Raw genomic sequence first — 20,807 nt, 5'->3', positions numbered from 1 at the left:
TGTATTTCTCCAAAGCTCTCCTGGAGCTTCTGATGTACAGTGTGGTTTGCGAAACTACAAAGTGATTTTGCATACTGTGGCTGAAACTGGTTCATTTAAGTGTTTGGCCTATCATTGCCAACTCATGTGATATGTGTACCAACCTAGCCTGCTTCCTTTTCTCTAAGAAGTCCCATCATTTGGTGCTCAGCTTGGTGTTCACATAACCTGTGTGTCCCCTACTCTCCCTGCCACCACTGACTTGACCAAAAATGGATTTCTGGACCAAGTTAAGCCACTAAGATATTCTCTCCAGGAATTTGGAACTGGGGCCAAGTCTAGAAGTCAGTCAGGAGTAGGCACTAACTAAGAATATTTTAGGACTGAGGAAGCCATTCTCCACCAAATGTTCACTAATGAAGAGGCTTACTTAAAAGGAGAAAAAATAGGCAGATGTGCAGAGAACGGTAAATAAGAGACCAAGACATGGAGGACAGTCTTAGTTCCCAACTTCCAGTTCCTTGTACCCACCTCTTAAGAGATCCATTGTACCTCCTGCTCTTGGAGACTAAGTTACTCCGTCAGTAAACTGCCTTGTTGAGTAAGATTCTGTTATTAGCAATTAAAGAACCCAGGACTTAAATAACTTAAACCTAGTGCTCTGTGGCATGTCAAAAAGCAGTCCTCAGTCCTGCATTCTTATAGCCCAGTTCTAAACAGTTCACTTCCTCCATGACTTTCCAGTCTTGTCCAGCCCGATTACCATTTGCTGAGACAAAAGTTAAATCCCTGCAATTAAAAAAAAAAAAAGCCACTTAAAAAAAAAATCATGCAGGAAAAACATCATGGCTGAATCATTTCCTAGCTGATAATTCTGGTATTCGATTTTTCCCAATCCATAATCACATAGCCCACTCCTCTCTGTATATTGGAGTAGAATATTAATAGTAAAATTGTAATGAAAATAAATTAACAGTAATAAGTAAAATAGAAAATGTTTGGACAATGTTAAAAGATTTTCATATATGATCCTCTTAATAACCCTATAGCCAAATATTTAGAATAGACAAGGACAGTGTTATTAGCTCATTTCTTATTTTAGAAAACTAAGCCCAAAGAAATTAAATTCTTTCATTTATCAAATATATATTGAGTGTCTATTATGTGCTAAGAATATACTTCGATGCCCTCAGGAGCTTAAATTCCAGCAGGAAGGCAGACAGGCAATCACCATAAGGTGACATGTGAGTTCAAAACACATTAAGGACAGGACTTCCCCAGTGGAGAAAGCCTCTGTCCCTAATGGCGTTAGCTATACCCACAGTTGCCTAATTTGTTCTAAGTTCATGATGAGAATCTCAAAAGAAAAGCCGAGGTACTGGGTGAAACTACTGGAGGGCAGTTCTGTTTCTTTTGTATCACCCGCCCTACTTCAAACCCAAAGCGCTCAAAGCTCAACACGTGTCTGCTGTTGTCATTCTTCACGCAGAAGAGCCGCTCGCCCAGGCGTTTCCTCACTCAGGGGGCTGCAGCCGCACCCTTTGCGGGGACCCCTCGTCTCCTCCCCCCCCACCTTCAGTATAAGCGCTATCAGCTCCCCCTCCTTTACGCCCCCCACGACGCCCGAGGGAGCCTTTTTTCCAGCCAGCATTTCTTGCTCGGGCCTGTGCCGTCCAGCCTCCCGCGGTTCTGATCGCTCACATACGAGTCTCATCACGCATTCCAGGACTTTAAAGGTCATGGTCCTCTGTCTCTGAAGGTGACAACTCAAAACCTTTCGCCTGAGTCCGAGATCCTTCTGCAAGGGGGCCCCGCCTCTCCCGCCTGCTGCACGCGCGGCCTCTTCCCTCCGGTGCGACGCGGGCCTCCGACGGCCGTCCGTTCCCTCCTCCCGCGGCCGCCTGTCCCGCTCGCAGGTGAACCGCTGACCTCTAGGCGAACCTCGCACGGCGCACGGCGAACGTCTACCCTCTTCAAAGCCTTGCCTGCGTCCTGGGCGGCCCTCCTCCGGAATTAACCACACCGTCTCGTCATCCAGTGCTCCCACGTCCGGCCCTCCCAGGAGGCTGCGAACTCACCCTGGGGCGCGCACGTCTGTCTCCGCGCCTACGGGCTGCTTCACGCGGGACGCAGCCACGCTTAGTGACTGAGGGGACGCGGGAGCGCGCCCGGGACGTCCTCAGGGACGGCTGCGGAGGGGACGTCCTCAGGGACGGCTGCGGACGGGCGGAGGGCTGCTCAGTCGCGAGCTCCCCTCAAGCGCGCCCCCCGCGCCCAGGTGTAAGTACAGCTCCTTTAAGGGCAACATCCTCACAAATACCCTTACTGGTCCAGGGCAGGCCGGGGCCTTGGGAAAACCTGCAGACGGCTAGGGGGCAACGTGTTTTGCCGCAGTGCCAAAATCTCCCCACTTATTTAAAATGTACCTTTATTGATTTCAGAGAGAGGAAAGGAGAGGGAGAGAGAGATAGAAACATCAGTGATGAGAGAGTCATGGATCAAGCCCACAACCCAGGCACATGCCCTGAGAATCGAACCCGGATCACCTGGATCCTAGGTCGATGCTCAACCACTGAGCCACGCCCGCCTGGCAAAATCTTCCCATTTAAACAGCAAAAGTTTGCGGGGGCCGTGGGCTCTAAATATGCGTGCATTGACTCGCCGTGTTTTCCTGGTGTGAAGCACGCGCCTAAAGGGTTCTGCCAGCTGCTGAGGGGCCCCGCACCTCTCTCCCGCCTCCCCAGAAGCCCAGGGGGAGGCCCTCGGCCACTCTCCCACCCCTTCTCCAGGCGCGACGCGGCCAGTCCCGGGAGCACTCGAGCCCCGCCTCCCGCGCCGCCCCGGCCCCGGTGGGCGGGGCCCGCCACGTGGAGCGCGGACCCGCTGTCGGAAGGCGCCAATGCCGAGGCGGCCGCGCGGCGCCGGGCCAGCCCCGCGCCCCACGTGAACGGCGCAGGCCCCGCGGCCTGGCTTGACGCCTACGCCGGTGACGTAACGTCATCCTGCGGGACGTGGACGGAAGGAAAGCGGAGTAAGCCGGCGCCGGAGTGGGCCCCGCGTGCACTGCGGCCGGGGCGGCGGCGAGGCAGGTACGCGGCAGGCGGCGGACGGCGGGGGGGCGCGGCGCCTGCGTCCCTGCGGGGGTCGCTGCCGCCGCGGCGGGGAAGGTGTGCGCTCCGGGCCGCGCGTCCCCGTGGGGGCTGCTGGAGCGCCGCCCAAGCAGGAGCCGTGTGGCCGGGGCCCACGAGTGGCAGTGGGCGCGGGCGCGGGCGCGCGCGGAGGGATGCACTCGGGCCGGGCCGCCCAGGGTGCGCCCCGCGGCCCCGGCGTGGTCCGTGAGGCGGACGCGGCGGCTCTGGGGTCTGCGGGGGCTGAGGGTACCGGCCTCCCCGGCCATTGAAGTAGAGGAGCTGGCCCGGGTGGACCCCTTCCCGGCCCAGCGCACCCGCCTCGTGTCGATGCTTTGCCCCGGCTTGTGGCTGGCCGCCGCCGACCCTCGGGGCCTGCGTGCAGCACGGGCCCCCGCGCAGCCCAGCCCCCGCGGAGCCCGCGCCGACCGCCTTCTGCAGCGTGGCGTGCGGTGTGTGCGCGGTCCCGGCACCTCGGGGAGCGCGCACGTGCCCCGCTCGCCGCCGCCGCCGTTATTGTTGGCTCTCTAAGGCGGTGAAGTTTTTCGTCGGGTCTTTGTCTTTAAGTGAACCGCACGCCGAGCCCGTGTTTCTGCGTGAGGTCTGTTAGGACTGAAGTTCATTCTCCGTCCGAGGCAGTAAGATAAGGGCTTTCTGTTTAGAACCTATGAAGGGGTACTTGAGAAATGACCTGAGTCAAAACATGGGAACTCTTGTCAGCTGATGACGTTGAGTCTAGACACACAGACACATACCCTTTGCCCCCTGGAATCAGCTCTCTGCTCTTTAAGGGCATAATAAACTCTGGCAGGATGAACCATTCCTTGCAATAAGGAAGGGCTCAGTCAGAGGCCAGATGGCTTGGTTTCTAGGTCAGTCTTCATCCTAATAACTTAGTGACCTTAAACAGTCCGAGCTTTCACTCAGATATGAGTAAAGAGTCAGTAGGTCTGATTGTGACTATATCCATCAGAGAACCTTATGGAATTATTTGTGCCTGTGACAGGTCCTGAAAGAAAGAAAGAAAGAAATGGATATAAGATACCATTAGTGCCTAAAAGACAAGAAAAGGAAAACTGACATCTTTTCACCATCTGTTGTACCCAGGCATTCCATGCATTGTCTCATTTAATTCTTACGATAATTCTGTGAGGTCCTTACTATTATTGTCCCTGATTCATAAATGAAGAACCCGAGGCTTAGAAAGGTTAAGTAACCCTCCAAAAGGCGCACAGCTAGCAAGTACAGAGCTTGAACCAAATCTGTCCAACTTCAAAGCCTGTGTTCCCATCCTCTTTACCATGCTGTCAGTAGGAAGTTTGTTACCTAGTTGGGAAAAGCAACAGTAACAGGTAAAGCCAACTTTGAATGCTGCAGTTGCTGGGGAAGCTTCATGAGGAAGGGGGAACTGGAATTTTAGTGTCGCTACTTGATTATTTTACCCTGTTGGCTCTTCTGTGAGTATTTTGGAGAATTCATATGGAAATAATTGTTTAGGAACAATTACTGAAGGAATTTACACAAGAAGCAAACAGACTGTGGACTCATATCATGTTTCAGTATAATGCAAATAATTTTCTTTTGGGATCTTCCAGACTGTCACAAACACAGAAGTCCACAAAGACAGCACTTAGCACTTTCTATTGCCTATTAGATGCCATAGCTTTTACAACAGATGTATCCTGCCAGTCTCTTCTCTCCTTTCAGTGCCTTTGTGCAGTAAAAATGGAAGAGCAGTACATGCCACTTCTTTTTTCTCTTCACCATGGGGTTAAATGCTAGTCTTTGGGGCACATTTAAGAGGATTGGAGTATGTCCACCAATCCATACAGCAAAAGTTAAAAGGAGGCCCCAGCAAGCAAAGAAGCTGCAGTATTTTTCTTATCTTGTGAAAGCAGCAGTGTCCGAGCTACAATAATAAATGGCTTATTCTCTGTATATGTATAGGAAGGAGCTCCCTACCTTTCTGTGAAATAAATTATTCTTTGTCTAAAGCCTCAAGTTTGACCTAGGGTGGGAAAATGCCCACAACCACCATGTTCTTAACTCTGAGGTTTCTAGCATGTACTCGTCTTCCATGGGATATGCCCACAGTCCTTTAAAACGCCAGCCATTTGCAGACATTGCCATTCCCTCCAAGGGATGTAAGAGTGTGCCTTAGATTCCTGTGGCTGGCAGGAAGAAAGACATGGCAGCCCGGCTGGGTGGCTCAGCGGTTGAGCATCAACCTAGGATCCAGGAGATTGTGGTTCAATCCCTGGTCAGGGCACATGCCCAGGGTGCAGGCTCTATCTCCAGTAAGGGGTGTGCAGGAGGCAGCTGATCAGTGACTCTCTCATTGATGTTTCTGTATCTATCTCTCTCCCTCTCTTTAAAATCAATAAAGATATATTAAAAAAAAACAACAAAGACATAGCAGCAGCCTCTTGGCCCTTTCCCCCTCCTCATGCAGCAGTGATTAAGCTGACATTTCACATATGTGATTTTCAGAGTTCTGTTGGGGGTTAATAATAGGAAGGTGGAGATGGCTCTTGTTGGATACTGGATCTTTTTTTGTTTGTTTTTTAATTGATTTTAGAGGTGGGGGGAGAGAGAAATATCCATTTGTTGTTCCCCTCATTGATGCACTCATTGGTTTATTCCTACATGTGCCCTGACTAGAGATCGAGCCTGCAACCTTGGTGTATCAGGACGATGCTCTAACCAACTGAGCTACCCGCCCACGGCCTGTTGGATCTGTTTTTGATCTGTTGGAGACTCCCCAGTGGTATAGGAACTGTAGTGAAGATTTAGTATCAATATATAAACATTTGTCACTCATGATATTCATAATCCTTAAATACCATTTGTTTATTTAACAACTAAGGCAGCCTTGGAAAGGAAGGGTAGAGTTGGAGCATGGGTAGGAGCCTTTTTTTCTCTCTCTCTTTTCTACACTATACAGAGGAGGTAGGAGTTTCCCTAATACAGAGGAGTTTGGAGTAGGAGGGTCAAGTTTTTACTCAGAGTGTGGGGAGGTAGAGGAAAAGGAAATGAATTGTCTAGTATTTTTCATTATTCAATTTTTTAAAAAATGCATCCTGCAGGTACTTCGATCAGTGTCCACATCGCACCATGTTGAGTCAAGTCTGCCGCTCTGGCTTCCAGCCATTTAGCCAGCGTCTCCTGCCCTGGGCCCAGTTCACAGCTCTCTCCAGATCTTGTATGTATCATAGGAAACTTAGAAGTATGTGAGAAGTTTGGTCAGTGTGTGTTTCAGACAAGGTTTTACAGGAGGGGGAAAATATAAAATGGCAGAATTGGACAAAGACAGTAAGCAAGGAAGCAGCCTACTGGTGAAATGTTCTAAGTGTTTGTTTTTAAATAAAGTGAAACTTTTGGACACAATAGATAGGTTTATGGCATAGAAACCGGTGATAGTTCCACAGGTATATACTTACCTCCAAACTTATCAAGTTGTATACATTAATTTTGTACGACTTTTTGTATGTCAAATAAATAAAAACTCAAAACAAAAATTTAAATAAAGTGTTACCTATTTTCATTCCCCCCAAATTTTTTACAGGCTATTTTTATTCATTACTTTTTTTGTAACTAAGTATTTTTAATTTTGAGATAATTATAGATTCACTTGCAGTTATAAGAATTAATACAGTTCTTCCAATATCTCAGCCAGGATATTGACTTTGATAGAGTGAGGATAAGAACATTTCCATCACCACAGCACTGATCTGTGATGACCCAGTTGCCAGCAGCCAGAGTGACCTTTGACTGCCTGGCACCGAGCTGAGCCACCCTCTGCTGATACACACTGTGCATCAGGTGTCTCATTCATGCGAACCGGGCCTGACAGATTCTGATTGGTTTCTGCCATCCAATCACCTGGACTGACATGTGTGCTACTACCTGTGTCCCTGAGGTGCCCTCTCAGGCTGCCCCACTCATGTCAGCATGCTCCCAGGAGAGGACATGCCCTGTAGTGGACAGGAGAGAAAGATAGCCATCCTGAGAGCTGTCAAAGGAATACTGGGCGCAACTCAGAGCTCTGCAGCCACTGAAGATCCCAGATCCAAACCCCAGGGGACTAAGTCTCCCCTCTGCCACCTCTCTGTCAGGTCAGCGAGGCCAGAACTGTTATGTATACAACTTTTATGCTTAGACTTAGGTGTATATATTGCTTAGGATAGATAATATCCTTGAAGACTGAGCCAGGGCACCTATATTGATGAACCTAATGAGGAAAGGGAGCTCTCCATGAAACTTAGGCCAAACAGCAAACCAGCCCTTTAGTCTTTGGGACTCTGCCAGCAGGAAGAGACAGCCCACCTGTGGGTCGTGCAAGGGTGCCAACCGCCCCGTCTATCCAGGTGAGCAGCTTCCTGCCAGCAAATGGACTGAAAGCCTATTGTGAAAAAAGACCGTTTCTTCCGTGGTATCTCCAGCAGACTTGAAACATAGTCACTTTAAAAAATGGTCATGTGAGTGAGGGAAGATTCGTGTGTGAAAGAGGCAGAGAGGAAGGAGAACACGCAGCGGTCTTCCTGTCCAAAGAATGAGATTCTGCCTGCCTTGCCCACCATTGTTACAGCATAGAGAAAGAAAGAAGCTGGGTTACAGTTAGAGGAGTTAGTGTCCGTGGTCAGGAGGTAGAGGCGGTAGGTCTAGGGAAATTCTGAGAAATCTGTCTGTAAATATAAACATGGATAGTAATGGTTGATTCAGCCCGGCTTTCATGGCTCAGTGGTTGAGCATCAACCTATGAACCAGGAGTCACAGTTCGATTCCTGGTCAGGGCACAAACCCAGATTTCGGCCTCAATCCCCAGTAGGAGGCGTGCAGGAGACAGCCAGTCAGTGACTCTCATCATTGACGTTTCCCTCTCTCCCTCCCTTTCCCTTCCTCTCTCGGAAATCATAAAAATATATTAAAGAAATAAGAATTTGATTCAAGTGGAGGAAGTTATTCTATAATAGTACAATTATAGAAGAATGGTCCAAAAGGTGGCTTGGAAATGATTACTTTTAGTAACTCATTAATGCCTGAAGTGATACATAGAGAACTCTTGGTGGGGGAGGGGATTCCTAAAGTTTAGTCCCACTGAGAACCCATGTTGCCTGTTGCCCATGTTGTCTCACTTCCTACAATCCGGGATCCCACCAAGTGAAGTTCTGTTTGCAGCGAGTGGGACCACTTGCCAACAACCCGCACCACGACAGCTTCCCTTCCCCGGGCAGGCCTCCCTTGCCCTGCTGCCTCTGCACTTGTTCTCCTCTGCATCTTTTACAGTTAGGTCAGGTGCATGTAACAGAAAACCCAAAATAGTAGTGGCTCAGACAGGATAGAGTCTGTTTTCTCTCTTTCTCCTGAGAGATGCCTGGGGTCCTAAAAGAAGGGAGGCAGCCCAGGGCTTGCAGAGCAGTATGTGAAATCATTACCTCCCACACTCCTGTCTTTTGCTTCGTGGTTCTTACCATGTTTTCTTATGGTCTAATGTGGATGTTTGAGCTCCAGCCTTCATACCCACATTCCAAGCAGCAGGATGGACGAAGGGAAGCTAGAAGCACTTTTCCTTTTTCTGTTCACATTTAATGTAGTTTCAGTCAAAAAGGCATCAATAGGTAACACAGCACTGGGTCAGAAGAGATTCTAAGAGGCAGAATAGTTCTACATATAGAGAGTAATTGGAGGGCTCTGAGCTGCTGACCCTTGGTTTATCTAGGAATAAATTACTATTTATTGCCATGAATTGGCATAAATAGATGTGGCTGTTGGCAGCTTGAAGTCAGGCAGCCATGGGTTCAGATCTCATTCAGGAAACACTTGTCTTTTTAAGGAAATTCCTAGAAGTCCCACATAACATTTTCATATGTATTCCATTAACCAGAACTTATTCCACATGGCCCGGTCTAGCTGAGCAAGAAAGCCTGGGGACTGTAATCTTTTTGACTGGTGGCAGCGTACCCTGCCAAAACAGGAAACCTTGTAATTTGTGAGAGAGGGCGAGTGGGTAATTGGTAGGTAGTTAGCAGGAAGAGTTGGACCCTTGAGAAGTGGTGAAGGGGTTCAGTGCCTGACATCCAGGTCTTAGTGCTTTTGGCTTATGTAGATACATTTTCAGCTTTTTAATCACATTTTGTTTGTTTATTGTTTTGTTTTACCTCCTTAGAAATGTTATACAGCTTTGCAAAAAAAGAGAATAAGAATCAGGAAGGGATTGCTTAGGGGCAGATGTCCAAAGGGATAGAAAAAAAGTATCTGATTCCAACATTACTTTTCCCTTATAAAGCTGACCAGTTTCTTTTATTGTTATTACAGCATCTGGATTCACGCTGCCTTATCAGAGAGAAAATTTATGGGTAGATTAGTTATAATTTTTTGTTACTCATACTAATTACTTTGCTCTTAATTGTCTTTGCTAATCAGACTCATTCTCTTTGTATAGTGTCGTGGCTTTTAAGGCACACATACTGTGTTGTTGTTTTTTATTATTATGAAAGCAATGCATTTTTACTGCATAAATTTGGAAAACATAGGCAAGAATAAAGAAGAAAATTAAATCACCTATAATCCATCAGTAGATAAAATATTAATATTTTGACTTATTTTCTGCATCTCTTTTCTGTGCATTTAGACATATCTATGAAACATACCATGAGCATTTTCCTGTGTTATTAAAAGTTCTAAAAACGTTCATTAATCCATCTGCTCTTTTTTTTTGGACATTTATCTGCTGATTTTTTCTATTATAAATAGCACTGGTGAACAGCCTTCTAATGAATCTCTTTGTCTTGATTTCTGATTAGTTTCTTATAATTAATGAACTTGGAATTGCTGGATGAAAAGATGTGAACATTTTTAAGGCTTTTGATAATTTTGCCAACATATCTTCATGAAAGATTGTTTTGTTTAAACTCTTTACCAGCAGTGTTTTGAGTGTACCTGTGACCTGTGTAGTGGGTGCAAACTCCACCCAATACTAGAATAAGAGTATGCTAGAGATGGCTTTTGATGTACTGCTTTTACGCGGTTGAGAATGCTAATGCTATTTTTTGGTGGCTAAACTGGTTAATATTGTGCACATATCTCTTCAGTGAGACAGTATATTGTGTTTTCTTTTTTTGTGTGGCATTTGACTTTGTTTGGGGGCTACAGATCGTATCCAGCCTTCAGCCATCAGAAATGTTCGTTCTTGGAGCAACATCCCATTTATCACTGTGCCCCTCAGTCGTGCACACGGCAAATCTTTTGCCCACCGCAGTGAGCTGAAGCATGCCAAGAGAATCGTGGTGAAACTCGGAAGTGCTGTGGTGACCCGAGGGGATGAATGTGGTCTGGCACTCGGACGCCTGGCGTCTATTGTTGAGCAGGTAATTACTAAGGTGGAAAATTCTACTGACCTAAAATAAAATAGGGTTTTTAAGATGTCAGTTCAGGTTTATCAGCTTGAGCAAATAATCTTGATTTGAGTGTAATAGATTTAACCCAATCTGGAGGTGCCAGTGGGAGACAGCATCCTAGGGCAAGCAAAGGGGATGTCAAGGCCTCTTAATAATAAGGAGCTGAATATGTCAGTGATTCTTAATCCTGGCTACACATTAAAATTATCTGGAAGCCTGGAGGTGCCTGGGCTCCACACTCAATCATTTATATATATCTCTGGGATGGGGCTCAAGCAACCAAGTTTTTAAAGTTTCCCAGATGACTCTTAATACATAGTTGGGGTTGAGAACTCGGATGGATGTGTATAAATATTGAACTTTTTCCTGTTTTGCAGGACTTTTCCTTTTTTAATTAGCCCAGTAATCTTGAAATAAGTATGAGCTATCATTGCAAAGATTTTCCAAGTCCAGATATTTAAGAGTACTCAGCAGACTCCACAGAAAATACCCATGTAAGGCTTTCATTTAAAAGCAGAGGATGCAGGCAGCAGGAGAGAGTGCAAGCAAACACTGGTGGCCTGAGAGACAGGCCCCTACGCACAAGCCCCAGGGTCCTTATATGGAGACTGGGACCACACTTTGTCTCCAGATAGGGTCATAGGTGATTGGGGTAAGAAATCTTGGCTTTGGAACAGCTCAAAGCAGAAGTTTCCGGTGAGGATTTAATGCTCCACTGGCCATTCAGTCAAGCCAGGCTGACCGCAAATTATCAGTAAAGAAACTGACCTTGGGGGTTGACAATAGGAGTTTTGGACTTTAAACATGTCACAAATCCCACTACCCTTATCTTTCTTTGCCAAGAGCAAGGATCAGTGAACTTTTTCCGTAAAGGGCAGATAGTAAATGTTTCACACTTTGTAGACCATACAGTGTGTATCTCAACTTCTCAGTTCTGCCCTTGTGGCATGAAAGCCTTAGATGATATGTAAATGAATGAGCGTGGCTGTGTTCTTGTAAAAATTTGTTTATAAAAACTGGTGCATGTTAGATTTCACCTGCAGGCCATCATTTGCGGGGGCCTGACCAAGACCAGCTTTCCCGTTCTGGCTGTAACTCACCTCTGTCCTTTATAACTGTGCTTTCAGTTTTTATAACAACTTTACTGAGGAGTTGGTATTAGGAAACTGCTAACCTGAAACTTGATGGCATCTTATATTTTCTATACTAAGCAATTATTATCAAATCTGTCTCCCAGATTGAGTTCATCAGATCAATTCAGTTTAACAAATATTTGTCTAAGGGCTACATTTTGAGGGAGCCAGAACTGGGACTCCCAAAACAGGTAATTGTTTAAGGCAGTAAAGTATTTAGGTGAGTGGGCCCAAATGACAGGGACTGATGGGCCCAGACATGGGAAAGTAAGACAGTGTGGTTATTCTTGGGGCTTCCTGGGAGAGCTGGGACTCAGCTTGGGCCTTACGGCTGGCTGGATTTGCACCAGCAGAGGGGAACTGTTCCATGCTTCTAAGTGCATGGCTTGAGGGGTGCCCCTGGAGCTGTGCAGCCCAGTGCTTCTGGAGGAGAGGAGGCTCTACAAGGGGATTCCAGATGGGGGACAAAAACAGCACTGAGTATGGCACACTGGTGGGCCAGGGAGGGGGTGAGCTAGTAAGCAGTGGTAGTGATCTCATCGCGGAGGATGGGAAGTAAAGCGGATCATTCCCTCAGGCAGGGCTTTGGCAAGGTAGAGGAGTTGGGGTTCAACCTCAAAAGCAGTTTGAAGATTTTGAACAAATGAGAAAGTTGATGAAAATGGTGGGGACAACCTGGTAATGATTTCTTAGGTCACCAGCTCCCTGTCTGGAGATACCCATGGACCTAACGGAAGAGCTTTCTAGATCATGGCAGTGCTAATATACGTTGTCCAAGACATCTGATGTTAGATGGACACAGAAGCCAACTTAAAATGGCTTCCACTGGCCAAGGATGGGGAGATAATTGCTGCAATGAATTTAAACACATGAGTATGTTTAAACCCATGAATTCATAATGATACTTTAAAATAACTCATTGGTCATCTTTGGATGGACCTACTGATTATTTTGAAAACTGGTAAATAAAGGGAAAGAGACACATCTGTCCTGCCTTTCATAAACAAAATGTACCTTAAGGTCACCAAATAGTTAATGAAGGAAAATTTCCCATTAAGGAAGTGTTTAGCCTACGAATGAAGAAAGAATGAATTAGAATATCTGCATTTACAGCCCTAATAATTAATAGGTCTTAGTGACAGTCATAAACAGCTGCTAACATCACAGAAAGAAAGATAATTAAGAACTGTATATCCCCTTGATGGACACCACAACCTGTAAATTCTTGACAAAACAAATCAAGCCTCCATACCTAATAGCAGTTTGCAGGAATATAGAATACAGTATTAAACTACACCACAGGGACACAGGCAGAAAAATTGAGGCTGGGACACCCTGAAGGGCAAACAGCATAGTTTATTTAACAAAAAATAGCAAAGGAATAAAATGCTGGAAGAGACACCTATGGGTTAAAAGAGATGTAAGGGACATTTCAGTTAATTGTAATGTGTGGGCTTACTTTGCATCTCAGTTTGAGCAAGCTGAAAAAATTGGAGAAATGTGAACACTGACTTGATATTTGATATTAAGGAGTTATTAAAATGTTCTAGATGACAGTGGTTTTATGGATGTATACATATATATTCCCTGTCTTTTAGAGATTATTACTGAAATATTTACAGATGAAATCGTGTGTCTGGAGCCTTGGGATTTGTAGTGAAATAATGGTGGAGCTATACAAGGAGTATTGGAAAGTGAGAAATTGGCCATGAGAGAGAGTTGTTGAAGATGGGTGACGAATACATGGGAATTCATAATACTGTTCTTAGCATTTTGGTTAAGTATGAGATTCTCAGTGATAAAAAGTTATTTTTTAAAATAACTTTGTGAGTTCCTGAACCAGGTTATCGGGTTCAAGCATCAGGAAGAAAGGACAGGCTAGGAATATTGACTCTATTTTCATCTTGAATCTTTGATCCTTTCATGTGGCTCTGTCCAAGGTAGGGGGCAAAGTGATCAGGTCCTGGGCAGACAGCTGAACAGGGCGAGCATCTGCCCCTGGTCTAGTCAGAGGTGGTGATCATGGGGATCAGACATGCACCAGAAACAGCCTCATCTCTCCAGTTCATGCCTTAGAATTTGAGAACTCATCTGCTGAGTTTGTGTTACAATTCCGAGCTCCAGACTTCTCTTCTGGGTTTTTTTTTCTGTAACAACTAGGCCTTCTGCAGGTACCAAACTAAAACAGATACCATCAGGCCCAGTAGATGCCAAACCTGACTATGCACCGGAATCCCTTATTAAAAACTTCTGATTTCTATCTGCCACCTGCTTACCAGATTTGGGTCAGCAAGTAGGAATCTATTTCTACCAAGCAACCTGGGTGATTCTCCCCAGGGCCAGCCCAGTGCTGGTTCATAAACCAGCATTTGGGATCCACTCAATTGTCCATCCTACCTGGGTTTCTTGTGAAGAGAGGAAAAAGATGTTACAAGTGACTTGTGTGGTTTTCTCCCTCGATGTCAGGTGTCAGTACTACAGAATCAAGGCCGAGAGATGATGCTAGTAACCAGTGGAGCTGTAGCTTTTGGCAAGCAGCGCTTGCGCCACGAGATTCTTCTATCTCAGAGTGTGCGGCAGGCTCTGCATTCGGGCCAGAACCAGCTGAAGGAGATGGTGAGTGCTGCTTCCCACCCTCTGTAATAGGGTTCCTCAGGCTCCTTCCCTCACTCCCAGCTACACCTTGTCTGTTGGTATGTTCCAGGCAATTCCTGTCTTAGAGGCCCGAGCCTGTGCAGCCGCGGGACAGAGTGGACTGATGGCCTTGTATGAAGCCATGTTTACCCAGTACAGCATCTGTGCTGCCCAGGTGAGAGACTGGCCTTGGCCAAGGGGTGTGGGACCCGTGAGGGTGATTCCCATGGAGCAAGAAGATTATGAGCAAGGCTCTGGAGCCAGACCTCCAGGAGACAGTCTCGGCTTCACCACTTGCTAGTTGGGAGATCTGGAGAGAGTCTTTAAGTCTAACCTATTGTGCCTCAGTCTCTTTATCTGAGAAATGAGGGTAATATCAGTGCCTACTTCAGAGGGTGTTTGGATGGGCTTAATGAGAAAATACTATATGAAAAGCATTTAACCCAGTGCCTGGTACACAGTGTACTCTCCATAGGTGTTAGCTCTGGTTGTTACGCTAATATCTCTTAGGGCTACTACGACAGCTAATTCTCCTGGAGATAGAAAAGTTAGATGTCTTTATTTCATTGGCTACTTAGACTACAGGTGGCTTGTGTCACTTAGCACCTGGTTGCCTTATAGATATCTAGTAAGCATTGAAGATAAAAGGAAATGCTGGGGGTTGATTAGTTTTTCACTCATTCAGCAAATATTTTTTGAGCACCTTTGGTGTACCAAGGAATCTGTTAAGCATTGGGGATTCTGTGGTGAACAAATCAGCCATGGTTCCAGTCCTCATGGAACTTAAAAATTTTTAGTGGTTACCTCTGAATGTTCTAGAGCCTTCTTTCTACATTTTTTTTTTACCTAAATTTCCAGAATTTTTTTAAATTTCATTTTTCATCAACTAAATACTGATAGATCTAAATATCACAAAACAACTGAAAAAAATCTAACTCCCCAGGTTGTTATTTTCAGACTCCCTTGCTGCCCTTGACCTACTTACATAAGTGTTCTTTTTCACAGGTGATGTTACGTACCCATCCTTTCAGGTTTTTCTCTTCTACTTCTTATTGCTTTGTGTCCCCATCATTTCACAGTTGTTATTCACTGATGTTCTAGAATTATACCAGAATGTCCTTGAAAAAGGGAGCTGTTTCCTGTGGCTGGAGACCCCACTCTCTGTCATCTTAGTGTTGTTTTCTGTTAGCATAAGTTCAATGGAAATCTCTATTTCTGCCATCTTTTACTATCAGCTAGCTCTCTCCTCTGCTACAATCCAATGACAATTTTAGTCTTTAATTTTTTAAAACTGCCTGGAGCCAGGTGAGGAAACTTATGTCCAGGAACTTTGTTTTTGTTTTGTTTTGGTTTTTCCCTGGTTTGATTTTTTTTAAATTTTTTTGGTGTGTGTGTTTTTAATGAATGACACATTAAAAGTCAGTGCACATTAGCCATCGTTTCCATTAATGTTGGCGTGAAGAAAGAGCTCTGTCCCCTCCACTGTCTAACGAGCATCCACCCTGGGCGCCTTCTCTCTTACCTTCTCCTTCCCCACTGATCTTATCTACCAGAAGCCTTTGCCCTTTGCACTTTATCCTGTGGTTCGTTATTTTCTTTACTAATCCTGTTTTGAAGACCATTTCCAGGGGCTTTTGGAAATCTCCAGTAAGATGTCTGGCAGGTTAAAGACTTAAGTACAGCAGCTTATTTTTTCTTCATAGGCATAATACTGGTTTCTGAGGTCACAGGTTGTCCTTCTCCAGACACATGCTTTTCTCTCTTAGGACTCTTGTCTCCTATCTCGTTTGTTAAGTTGTTTGAGCAACAAGTAGGTATTTTCCCTGGACCTTTATACCTCCTGCTCGCCTCTCCTACACACACGTGTTTACTTTTATTGTTTGACCTTTTACCACCAGAACTAGAATCTGTATGTTTGCCTTTGACTCAGTCCTGTTTCCTACAGGACTAAACTTTTCTCAAAAAAAAAGTTTCATGATCTCTCCTTACAAAATTATGCCCCATTCCATCTTCCCCACATTTGTACTCTCCATCTCAGCAGCTGGTATGGGCCCTGGCATTTCAGAGGTACTCAGTAAAAATTTATCAAGTGAATGAGTGACTTAGTTCTCTTAGACATGTTACTATTTTGTCTACATCACTCACATTTTATACATCATTCAGGCTGCTGTTACCTTAGTTACCATAGCCAGATCCTAGTTCAGGGCTTAGCCTTTCCCACTGTTTTGGTCCCTTCCTTCTTGACCACCTGCCTCCAGCCATTCCTACTCCAGCTGCCTTACACCACAGGAACCCTCATCTGTAAACATCAAGAGGGCTTGGGGGTGAAACATTTATTCATGAGCTTCAGGGTTTGTTACCATTTACTTTCTTCCCATCATCCCTGTTTACCTCTCTCTCCTGCTGAGCCCTGCTGAAAACTTGGATTCAGGCAGGGAAGCAGAGCTGACCCCTAGCCCGACAACCAGCTCTCCACTCTACCTCTGAGCCGTGTATGCTCATCCCCTCCCCTGAACTAAGTTATGTTTAGTCCTTCTTTCAGTTTGTGACTAAAGATTCACTTCTATCAACCTCTTAGATTAGCCCCATATGCTCACATAGTCTTCGTAAACTCCAGTAGTGGTCGCTGCTGGACAGTGAGCAAGAACAGTGATGACACAGCCTTGTTTCCTTTTATCTCAGACACGTCCCTGCAGGGAAGACCATTCATTCATTTGCTCACCAGATGTTTCTGTGCCTGAATCAGATGCTAAGATACAAAGATATTTTAGAAGTTAATGGCAGTCATTACTTTCCCCAGTATCCCTCCAAAGTAGATGCATTAATTTTCTTAATTTTGGAAATGGATGAGATTTGGTAGCTCTCTGAGAATTAAAGTACTTTTAGAATGCCTTTAGAAAAAATCCTGAACATCACTAAATCTTCCAAGTGATTCCAGCCTTTTCCCCATCCCTAGAAAAATGGGTTAAATGTCCTTCCAAAGATGTATGTTCCATTCCAATGTGTGGGATCTCAGAAGCCCAAAGTTTAACTCCTCCAGTCCTAGCATCTTTTGTATGCTATTCTAGAAAGTTCATCATTTTTCTCTCTCCTCATTTTTTATCTATTAAAACCTCTTAGATTTTGGTGACTAACTTGGATTTCCACGATGAGCAGAAGCGCCGGAACCTCAATGGGACACTTCATGAGCTCCTCCGAATGAACATTGTCCCCATTGTCAACACAAACGACGCTGTTGTCCCCCCAGCTGAGCCCAATAGTGATCTCCAGGGGGTAAATGTGGGTACAGTACTCCTAAGGGTCAAGCATGCTGGAGACACTAATGCCACGCTGTGCTGCATGTACTACTAACACCGGAGGGCTGGCACTAACGAGGTGGAGAAATTGGGAGAGAGGTGGCACCATGAGCAGTGGTACATGAGTTCTGGGGTCAGAGGGTTTCATTCAGCAGGGTGAGGTGTGATAGTGATTGAAGATGCTGCTGTGAGCATGGCTTGCGTATGTCAGTGGATGGAAGGGTGCATGTTTGGAAAGGGGGGTTGCCAGGAGGGATGGTGTTTTGCAGACAGGGGCCTGCATATGCTGTCATCCACATACGCGGTCATCAGCTTTGCCTGCCGGAGCCTGGCTGAGTGCCTCTGAACTTCCTTTTGAACTCCACCTCACTAACGACTTTTTACCTACGTTCCAGGTTATTAGCGTTAAAGATAATGACAGCTTGGCTGCCCGACTGGCTGTGGAAATGAAAACTGACCTCTTGATTGTACTTTCAGATGTGGAAGGTACAAAGTAACGCCTTTTCCTTTAATCCAGCCTTTGTCTTAAACACAACATGTGTGAGCACGAGTTTTCCTCCTTGAGTCCTTCTGATCTTTTTTTACTGTGGACCATTATTTTCTGAACCATGTGGTCTGTCAGGGTTTTTATGACTCAGAAGAAGGTGGGGGAGTCTGGGAGGTGCAGTTTAAATGCTGAAGTGTTGTCATTTTCAGGCGCTTTAGTTGCGTTTTTTATAACAGCTTTATGGAGATATAATTCACGTACCATACCGTTCACCTCTTTAAAGTTTACAATTCAGTGGTTTTTAGTGTCTTCATACAGTTTTTCAACCCTCACCACAATTTTAGAACATTTTATCACCACCACAAGAATCCCCATCCCCATTAGCAGTCAGTGCTCACTTCCCCACAAACTCCCAGCCCTGTACAATCTTAGTCTATGTGGTTTCTATTGATTTTCCTGTTCTGGATATTTTATATAAATGAAATCATACCCCCATGCTGCCTTGAACTTTCATGTACACGTTTTAATGTGGACATGTTTTTTATTTTACCCAGGAGCAGAATTGTTGGATCATGTGGTATAACTCCATGTTTAGCCTTTGGAAGAAGTGCCAGACTTTTCCAAACCACATACTCCATTTCCCATACAAACCACTTCCAGGATGGTATAAAATGCCCATTTTACATCCCCACTCACAATGTGTGAGGGCTTCTGTTTGTCCACATCATGGCCAACACTTACCTCTTCTTATCTGCCTTTTTTATGATAGCCGTCCTGGTGGGTAGGAAGTGATACATCATTATGGTTTTGAGCCCTTTCAGGTTTTAATGTAATTAATGAGACAGATTATTTTAAATTGGAGCCACTGCAGAAAATCCAGGCTGTGTGGCCCCCTTGGCTTATGTGTTACTGTAGTCCTCCCTCCCTCCCTCATGCAGGGGCCCCTCGTGACTCTAGTTTGGCTCTCCTTTCACTCTTCCCACTTTTCTGAGCTGTTCCTATTTACATTTTTGACCCATAAGGAGTATAATAGCTGTGTCAGAAATAGGCAAAATCTATAGGATCTCAGAAAGTCCCCCATTACATTCCCAGGAGGTCAGAAAAGTCTGTTTAATTCCCAGCACTCACCCCAGGTAGCTCAACGTGGCCAGGCTTGTTCTCCAATTAGCACTCCAGCTGTGTATGGTCAGGGTAGGGGCAGCAGGGGCAAACAGGCGGATCGGTCAGTCCCCCGCCTGTGGGGGTGGTCAGAGATACCATACTTACACATCTGTGTCTTTACCTATAATAAATCTTGGTACCAAGTTTATCCACTGTAAATTTGAAATCTCAGGATAGGAACGGCTAATTTGGGATAAGAGTGAGCCACCCTGGAGAAGAAAGCATTTCAGTTAATCAGATTTTTAAAATTTTCTACTGTGCGCAAATACCATGCTAGGTACTTTATAAATGTCAATTTATTCAATCCTTATAACAGCTCTGTGAGGTAGGTAGGGTAGCCCAATTATTCAGGTAAAGAAATTAAAATTTAAGTTCACATCAGTTAAATGGTATATCCAAAGTCACATAGCTAGTACTTGGCAGAGGCCAGTTTCAGATCTTACTCCTTTCAATTAAAAAAATCTGCACTCTTTCCCAGCTGGTGTGGCTCAGCAGTTGAGCATCAACCTATGTTCCAGGAGATCTCAGTTCAATTCCCAGTCAGGGCACATGCCTGGGTTGTGGGCTCGATCCCCAGTAGGGGGCGTGCAGGAGGCAGCCGATCAATGACTCTCTTATCATTGATATTTCCATCTCTCCCTTTCCCTTTCTCTCTCTGAAATCAATAAAGATACATTTTTCCAAAAAAAAAAAATTCTAAATAAAAATAAAAAATCTGCACTCTTCCTTCTGAAGGATGTAAATGTGAGCAATCAATGTATAAAACCCAGTTTGAACTGGACTCTAGTGAATGTAGCCCCATACACCAAAATTGCTCATCACAGGTTTGTGCTCGTAACTAATTGGTTATCCACTGAGTGCTGATTTTTAGAACAGTATCAGAATTCTAAATATCCTCTTAGTGGTTTGAGAGGCTGCTGTAAAGGAAAAAGAGGAGTGGACAGAATATCAGAATGCTAGGAACCTCTTCAGATGTCTCTGCAGAAGGTTTGGCTTAGACTTTTCCTACCTTGCCTATCCCATTTATTGTATGAAACAAAAAGCCTCAGAATCCAAGGCTGGGACCTCAGTACACAGTGTCTTCTGGGAAGAGCTCACGCTAAGTCCTAAGAGCTGTGAAGTGCTGGGTGGTGGTGCAGAGGCTGTGAGAGGTGACTTTTTCTGCTACCACTGCAGGGCTGTGTTAAAGATTTGGAACAGTGGAATGGAGGGGTGTATTTCAGCACAAGCAAGGCAGTGAGTTAAAACCAGAAGTGGCACTGCCCCAAGTGTCCTTCAGCCAGTCTCCCACCATGCACTAGTCCTCCCTGTCTGCACCCACCTCAGTCGTTGACCCGACTCCATCTCCTCAAGCCCCTCTTTCCCCTCCCAAGGCCCCGACTTGCTCAAGGTGAAATTGTGAGGATTTTTAATCTTGGATTGTATGCATGTAACATTTCATGTGACTCTCTTTATGTCACTCTGCTCAGTTGTAAAATAGATGCAGGCTCTGTGGTGATAAGTCCAGACTGAGTGCAGGAGTCATGCTCTCTTCTGCTGATTCAGCCTGACCTTCACCAGGGCACGCCCATAACATGGGGCATGTGACTAGG

At 45.3% G+C, this 20,807-nt stretch overlaps 1 protein-coding gene across 2 annotated transcripts in view; it reads left to right on the top strand.

The window, feature by feature from the left end:
- Window positions 1-2,842: 2,842 nt before the first annotated feature.
- Window positions 2,843-20,807, top strand: part of ALDH18A1 (aldehyde dehydrogenase 18 family member A1) — a 33,903-nt gene continuing 15,938 nt past the window's right edge. Inside the window, exons 1-7 of one of the 2 annotated variants that reach the window (XM_081158646.1) lie at window positions 2,843-3,068; window positions 6,194-6,309; window positions 10,260-10,474; window positions 14,104-14,253; window positions 14,342-14,446; window positions 17,392-17,550; window positions 17,963-18,053. In XM_081158646.1, coding sequence (XP_081014772.1) covers window positions 6,222-6,309; window positions 10,260-10,474; window positions 14,104-14,253; window positions 14,342-14,446; window positions 17,392-17,550; window positions 17,963-18,053 — 808 coding nt within the window. In that variant the 5' untranslated portion in view covers window positions 2,843-3,068; window positions 6,194-6,221. The remainder of the gene's footprint in view (window positions 3,069-6,193; window positions 6,310-10,259; window positions 10,475-14,103; window positions 14,254-14,341; window positions 14,447-17,391; window positions 17,551-17,962; window positions 18,054-20,807) is intronic. The other variant, XM_081158647.1, reaches the window with a different exon arrangement.

This window comes from Miniopterus schreibersii (assembly GCF_964146895.1).
Source record: "Miniopterus schreibersii genome assembly, chromosome: 14".
Taxonomy (NCBI): Eukaryota; Metazoa; Chordata; class Mammalia; order Chiroptera; family Miniopteridae; genus Miniopterus; species Miniopterus schreibersii.
This window is presented reverse-complemented; position numbering and strand designations above follow the sequence as displayed.